Source organism: Styela clava, chromosome 8, assembly GCF_964204865.1.
Source record: "Styela clava chromosome 8, kaStyClav1.hap1.2, whole genome shotgun sequence".
Classification (NCBI taxonomy): domain Eukaryota; kingdom Metazoa; phylum Chordata; class Ascidiacea; order Stolidobranchia; family Styelidae; genus Styela; species Styela clava.
The window spans coordinates 23,449,606-23,457,580 of record NC_135257.1 but is presented as its reverse complement, the minus strand read 5'-3'; the positions used below and the strand labels follow the sequence as shown (position 1 = coordinate 23,457,580).

General features: G+C 34.9%; 1 protein-coding gene across 1 annotated transcript; it reads left to right on the top strand.

Moving 5' to 3' along the window:
* The first annotated feature begins 586 nt into the window (after window positions 1–586).
* On the top strand, window positions 587–6,484 carry LOC120345891 (uncharacterized). The gene is made up of 9 exons (XM_039415476.2): window positions 587–1,635; window positions 2,163–2,381; window positions 2,504–2,587; window positions 3,158–3,262; window positions 3,700–3,762; window positions 4,055–4,117; window positions 4,480–4,635; window positions 5,144–5,370; window positions 6,091–6,484. The coding sequence occupies exons 2-9, from the start codon at window positions 2,192–2,194 to the stop codon at window positions 6,283–6,285; spliced, it is 1,083 nt and encodes a 360-aa protein (XP_039271410.2). The 5' UTR covers window positions 587–1,635; window positions 2,163–2,191; the 3' UTR covers window positions 6,286–6,484.
* Window positions 6,485–7,975: the final 1,491 nt, after the last annotated feature.

The following is a 7,975-nucleotide window of genomic DNA, read 5'->3' as shown; positions in this document are numbered from 1 at the left end:
TGGTTAGAAATCCTATCATAATGTTCTAATGAGTTTAAATTTAAATTGACAATGAAGGGAGGAACATGGAACAAAAATTTGGATATTACCAATGCGAAAGAGAATTTTTCCTCACGAGAAATTCATACTTTTGCTATTTGCTATTGTTTATGTGACATAGAAGGAACTATATCTGTCCGAAAGGATATATATGCCTGCTAATCTTCGGGAGCGATGGCTTAACTTCTAAAAGGCGGAGTCAAAATTTCCAAATGAAACAAAAATACTGATAACACATCTGCTCTTTCAATATGAGGAAACGGGGATTGCTCTGATCGTCTCGCAGAGATGAATGTCACAAGACAATTACTTTTAATCATCATTTAATAAATACTTTTTTTTTAATTACAGGTAAAATCACTTAACTCCAGTGTAGATCATAATAGCATAAGTAGACATATATTTTAAATTCATTACGATTTCTTTAAAAATAGAATATTGCCAAATACTAAAATTAACTCTGCGATGTAATTGTTTATTCCATCACGCGTCATCGCTAATCCGATTAAGATCTGAAACCGGTACGACGTAATTACGTAATTACATAATATGCTTCTTAAAAATATTCGAATGCGGTAAATTTTTGAGCATAAAAGCGAGGCGATGGAACTATATCAGTATAGTTTGATATCGGTTACATGAATCTGAAAATTTTCAGAGAGAGAAAGAATTTTTGATACTGTCAGTATTCAGACCTACGTGCTGAGAGGTTTTGATTTCGTTTAATTTAGGAAGTGCTGTTATTAGAAATAGTATCAACAGAATCAATAAAATAAAGACAAGGCGGTAGGCGCCCAGGATCTCCGCTGACAGTTGAGGCCCACACTCAAGCAACCGGATGCCTCTTCACAAACTTGCGGATCTGTAACTACAGCGTGAACGGGTTACCGAAACTGCCAGTTCATTTAAGCGCTGCGCGATTAATAGACTTTCTTGCGTGAGTGATAAACTGTGGCTATAAGTTAGAATATTGTTCACTAAAATCACTAAGGCTTGCCCAATTTATGGAGTATCGAGACGAAAGACGACTTGTTCGAAAGAACATTTTTTTCTGTGGAAGATAGCGTTCTTGGAGTTTCAATTTTCGACTTGGTTTTATCGAGAAAATACGATAAATTGTAAATAAAATGGGAAATTTCATAACGATAGAAGCGTTTTTTTGTTGTTACCATGGGAACGAACTTCAATCCGGAAGTTCTATGAATTGCACATTACTAGTGTGACAGGATAACTCATGTGTGAAATTTCATTAAGATGGGTCTCTAGCCGTTAAGACGCTAGCTAGGCCATGGACACACAGACAGAACGACCGATAGTAAGGGATAGCGGAGATCCGAAGGTCCTCGATGTCCACGGCGGCCGTAGTCCTCTCACGCAAACGTAATGTGTTAGTTTTTTTCAAAAAAGAAAGATTGTACACCCCTGATTACAAAATTGCAATGTAAAGTGGAACGGGGGGTATTAAGTATTTTTTGAAACTTTTCGTGCCCATTTTTCAAGTTTTGCTTTTAAACAAACCAACAAAGAAAATACGAAACAATGGGTCAGGCTTGCAGTTCCATCAGACCTGAATCTTTCATGAACTCACTCGAATAGGTAGGTTATCTCGATGCATAAAACGTGCCCAGTATTTAAATAAACTTAAATTACAAAGGGTGCGTTTTTACAATAATCAAGATTAGTGGCCAATCATCATTGAGTTTTGTTGGCGCTCCTGCAGTATGTGAACCAAGATGGCGGACACCAGAACGTAGTATGTGTACCAGGTTAGGGTTAGGCCATAATTTCATTCCAATTTTTCCTATTTAAGTTCTATTGCGAGTTCGGGGACTAGCCAAGTGACTCCCATAGTATTTGTACCTAAAATTACGACTTAACCCTAACCTGGTACACATACAACGTTCCGGCGTTCGTCATTTTGGTTCCCATAATTCGGGAGTACCGTTTTTATGGCGCTCCGGAGGTGTTCGTACCAAGATAACGTACAACCTGAACAACTCTAACTCGGTACACATACTATGTTCAGGTTGTGCGCCATCTTGGTACGAATATTTCGGGAGCACCGTTTTTTTTATATCAACATAACGAGAACACAAACTTAAACTCGAAAACTTTCGATTCAGGTACTACTAAACTACAGAGTAACATCGATATGAATATATCAATCGTTTTTATTTTAATCTACGTCATCGCCCCAGGCTGGTGTCACGATGAAACAGTGTTTCACTGCCGTCCCAAGCCTGGTTGCAAGATTGCACAATGTGATTCGAACAGAGTGGATGAATATACCAAAGAATACCCGATTACATGCAAGTCCAATAGTACTGTTCCCAACAATTTGAGTAAGTGATTAATTCAGTGATTTAAGTTTCAAGAAATTATGTATTTCATTAAATATTCTCGTTTCGAGGCGTCATATTTACATCGTGCAATCTAATCTGAAAAGTCTTCAATTTTAATCTAGATATCACAAATATCAGAATAGGATTGGAAAAGTTGGAAAACAAGTTTGATGATAAAATCGAGAGGTTTGAGAAAGAAATTTCTGGTTAGTGTACGATGACTCTTAATTTCAATGATGTTTTGTGATTACTGCTCTGTGCTTATCAAGTTTCCGTTTCAACCTAAAAATACATGAACATAGGTCCGGCTGTTTAGCAGAAATCTATCCTTCAAAATAAAAGACCAAAAGCTACATAAAAATGGAAAGATCCAAACGTTATGACAGTTTTCTTGGAGTTTTACTGTTAGATTTAATTTGTATTGAAGAATTAGAAAAAGAAGTTATAACTTGTTATATATATAACTGGCCAGTCCCATCCCAACCAGTCCTATTTGTAATCGTCTATCGTTTTGCATAAAAAAAAAAGTTATTTGCTATTTATGAAAATTTTAATTCAATTTTCTCAATTTGATTTCTCAAAAACTCGAGTGTTATAAATAAATATTTATTGTGACATCGAAAATATCAAAACGTAATAAATAAAACTTGAAGAAAACCTCAATTTGAAAATATAAAATATTGACTGTTTTGGGAGGCAGGGTGAGAATAAGTAATAATTCGGATTAAAACATTCGCCATGCTTTAAAAAAACTAATCGATTTTTTTTTTAAACAGAAAATCGCAAAGCTCGCAAACGAATTGGGAATCAATCTATTAGAATAGACAATCTATCGAGGAAAGCTTCGAAAGAATCAGTTGAGATCAAGGGATTGAAGAAAGGTTGGTGAATATAATACCGTGATGTTTGTTATTCTGCAGCCGCCGTTGTCAAACCAAATAAATTTAAAATATTTGAACTCTACTAATAACTGCACCGTCTGCACGTAATTTTGAAAAATCTCCGTCATTCTCGTAAAAATTGATTTTAAATCATGTATATCTATTGAATAATGAATTTTAATTGCCTTTTTTGCAATAATATTAACAAAACAAGTAGACACAGCCTTCCTCTTTATATTCTTATGTTCAAATCACGTGAGATATTAATGTGCAAAGTCATTCTGTATTTTTTGCCTATTCTCACTGCCAGAAAGTGTTTTGCAATAATATCGATAAGCCTAGTAAACGCATCGCCCTTTTTCCACTAGTTTTTACTTCCCTGTCACATTCTCAATACTGCAACGAATGTGTATAATGATTCACTGAATATTTTTTAGACTTGGTTGAGGTTAAAGAAATGAATGGCAAGTTGGTAGAAGACAACGATAATATAAAAAAAGGTCAGATTATTCAAGAAATTCTCAATACTGTTATACCTATCTGAACTCTGGTAACTACTATGACAAATATAACTGTTTGTCTGAGAAAGTCAGACGAAGCCAGTCTTTGATCAGACGAACGTTACAGAAATACATTTGTGTTAGCGTGCAGCAAGAATCTTGAATTGCATAGTCTGATGACAAATGTGGCTGTTGCAATTGCTCCTTTAAATTCTATGTAAGGCAAAACTGGTGAATATAATATTCTATACTGAACTACTGAATGTTATTTTAAATGTTATTCTTTCATTAGATTTGATTAAAGTACAAGTCATGAATGATAAGTTGGCAAAAGACAACGAACAGATGAAGAAAGGTAAAATATGTCGATATAATTTTCTTTCTTGAAGTTGTAGTTTGCTGGGTTATGATTTTGGGCTGACGGCACATGTCAGTATTATAATGTATGAAATAGAAGTCATTTTTACAACAACAAAAAAAATTGATTTACAAAATATTTACGGACTTTGGAATATTCCATGGATTTTCCAAAGGACTTTCAGATTTTCCGTGAGTCAGTTTATGACTAGACTAGTACACGTGACCAATTTATTTTCGACTCTAACACTGAAAAATTAAAAACGCCAGATATTTGTATAGTGAAATACATTGCTATAACTTTGTCGTTTTAGCAAGTGGCAAATGGTTGTTTTCTAACGTTTATATTAATATTTTCAGCAATATCCCGAATTGAACAGAAACTTGTTGTTAAGGATAAGTCTCATCAGGTTCAAGATATATCCAAGCAGGACACCAGACCAACAACAATGACTAGCACAACATTGAAATCAACATCTAAGAATCAAACAACATTGACGTCAACTCCTGCTCCAGGTAAATAATTCGACCAATCCAAGTTTTATAGTTTATGAATTTTTGACGAATAAATTCGCATTACAGCGGTTATAAAATATGATTTTGTTTTCAAAAATTTAAACCAGAAAGAACATGAGCGTTATTCGATAGACTTCATCGCATGACCAAACAGGGCTAATTTGATCTGAATATATTGAGGTAATGTTGAAAGGCCTGGTGGCTCCTGCCTGCAGCTACAATTTACTAAAAATTATTATTTGATCTTATTTCACCTGAAATCAAAAGAGCGATGCGCAATTATTCTGACCAACAGATATGAACCTACGCAAAAGCTGGATGACTTTTTAATATAGATGACGTCGTCGCACACAAAAAATAAGTTCTATAAAGCCTACAGAATTTTTAAAAGTAAAAGCCTTCTAACGAAACAATCTTTGATCGCTGAAAATTTCAAAAAATCTGGTTCGCAAAAAGAGAAATGCGGTTGTATTTTTATAACAATAATAAAAATGACAATACTTTTCAGAAAACTGCAAATTGAAGATTGGAGACATCTGTTATTTCGCTGTGATCCTAGGAAAATGGGATGTCGTCTATAACAATGCAGTTGATATTTGTAAGAAACGTAACGCAGATGTTGGTTTGATTCGAGATGAAGAATCGTACAATGCAATTTTGAATTACTCAAGAGAGAATATGCCAGAGGATTGGGTGGGGGTTGGACTATGGATAGGAACCTGGATTGATTCAGTGGTTGGTATTTTATGCCTATGATAATTATTTTCTTGTGTAAAAATATAAAAATGCATTACACGATGAGTAGAGTGTGAGGTCAGACATGGTCAAATACAATTGAAACAACTTTAGTTCTTTAGCAGTAACTGCGCATGACATATTTCAAGTAATTTTTTACATTCACTCAGAAATATTTTTTGGGAACCTATCATGAGCAATCGTGAAATTACTCTTTTTCAACAGAACGATCCATAGGTTCACTCCGTGTCCATAATAGTCGTGCAGTGAATTAGTTTTGACACCCTCGATGTATGTGAACCAAGATGGCGGACACCGGAATGTAGTATGTGTACTAGGTTAGAGTTATGTCATAATCTCAGGTACAAATACTACGGGAGTCACTTAGCTAGTCCCCAAATTCGGAATAATACTGAAATATTAAAATTATAATAAAATTATGGCCTAACCTTAACCTGGTGCACATACTACGTTCCGGTGTCCGCCATCTTGGTTTACATACTTCAGGAGTGCCTAAATCTTCATCCTGCGCATGGACGTGAAGTTTACTTGATAAAACACGAGAGACTTCAAACACTCACGTTCACATTTGACCAAGCATCGATCAATAATGATGATATCGAATTTTAATTGATTGAAAACGTCATTCATGTTATGGGATCCAATTCGGGATCAAGCATGGTTCCGTAATAAACTCCATCTGTTATATTATTTTCTCAGACTGGTAACGTCACACCGGCAGATTCATACACTGAATGGTACGCGGATCATTATCCATTGACGGGAATTGATTATAAAGATCGCACAAATATTTATCTCGTTGTCAATAAAAAACCAAATGAGGGTTTCCAAGGGATGGTGAATGCTACTCCTACCCGGGAGCGTGATGGAGTTCTTTGTGAGATCCTGATGTAATGAAGCGTCTGCTTGGTTGTATTTTGTCACTCTGGATCTATCATCAATAAAATATAAATCATTGAATTCTAACCTGAAATTTGTACTAATATTCTTTCTAATTATCAATGCAGATTATCACAGCTATTACAGTTTATTGAAATTGGGTTAACTTTTAAACTGAATTTTACATTATCCAAATAAAATGATTCTTAACTTTCTAGTTATGCAAAAAACTCAAAGATTTAAATGTTTGATTTTCGTAATTTGATGGATGAAAATAATACAAACACGTTAATTCGAAATAAATTTAGTTTCGCTGTAATATCTTCGTTTTTCCTGAGTTTCTCAGAGGGTCAGGTCGAATGGGCAAAAAGCTGAAAACGTTTTGCAAATTGTTTCAACAATGAATGATTACATAAAAGAGATTAAAACTTGCTGATTGCTCGATGCGTTAAATACGTTTTAAGACAAAAAGTTATTTCGGCTAGAGTCAGGTCGTCTATTTAAGATTCTAAGTTAATTCGAAATGCGTCGCCATTTTACCGCCTGGCAAAAGTTTACCAAGATTTATACTGAAGTTTCATTTATTTAGACGAGTAGATATTGCATATCATAGATGAAAATGATGACAAAATGTTTGCTGTGCAAACAATCACAGTGAAGATTATATGACATTGGTAATTACTCAAAAAATTGAATGAAGCTCTGATGTGCCTACTTTGGGCGTTTTTTTTTAGTTGAGAAGAATAGTCGGATTTTACAGATTGAAATATGGCTGAATATGGGTTGATTTGTATTTTTTCATTCCGATGGTCATTAGTTTTTCAATTTCAGTGAAAATCATTAATATTCGACAATATGTTGAGATATAGGTATCGGAAATATCGTGCCCTCAATGAGTTTTTTTACTGGGTCTCATACATTTTTAACTTTTTTATTAATCTGACCAAATGATTTACTTTTTTTCCATACCTGTGTTTAACTGGTAATCAATCTATATTAGATCAATGTGTACTCAAATGGGCAGTACTGGAAAAATTCCGGTCATTCCAAAAACATAGTGTATAATTACGCACTTGTGGCTGCTTGCACAATCACAGCCTTAATCATATCATTGTCACATTGTGAAACTGAATTTGACTTTTCTAGTTTATAGTAAGCTTAGTGTTTCATGATAAAAGGCACTCCGGTAGAGACGGACAAAATAAAAGACTGAAAATCGTGTCAGAAATCAATTTTCAAAACCACAGCGGTTCAAATTTTTCTGTTCATTTCCAAGTTTTTTCAATGTAAATCGGTCAGAAAGCTGGACTTAACAAGTTTGTATCGCAGGTCACTATACTGGATTCAAATATCACACACCACCTCACTCAAGCTGTGTGAGCTTCTCGAATCAAGTAGTATGACTAGGGCCTGTGAAGCTGTATAGCAAATCACGTGTCGAGAGGCCGTTATCGAGGGAGGGGGAGTTTGTTAGCGATGAAATTAAAACAGTCCGCCAAAGCTGCAATGCACGACACCGTAAGGCGTTTAACGAACTAGAAATTATAGTCGGTAACAGCAAAACGCTGTGAAATAAATTCAAGAGTTGCGTCTCGCCATCCTTTGCCAGGAATAGTTCGGAGAGTACTTCGTCAATCTCAAACATATACTACTCGTCAACCATATTTCGTTATTGGACGATAATAATACCCATTGGTCGCTATTG

What these genes read in the sequence shown, in the direction of transcription:
- LOC120345891 (XM_039415476.2), top strand. Translation starts at nt 2,192, where the DNA reads ATGAATATATCAATCGTTTTTATTTTAATCTACGTCATCGCCCCAGGC. An exon ending in GTTTGAGAAAGAAATTTCTG is followed by an intron (nt 2,588 to 3,157) that starts GTTAGTGTACGA and finishes TTTTTTAAACAG; the next exon opens with AAAATCGCAAAGCTCGCAAA. An exon ending in CAACGAACAGATGAAGAAAG is followed by an intron (nt 4,118 to 4,479) that starts GTAAAATATGTC and finishes TAATATTTTCAG; the next exon opens with CAATATCCCGAATTGAACAG.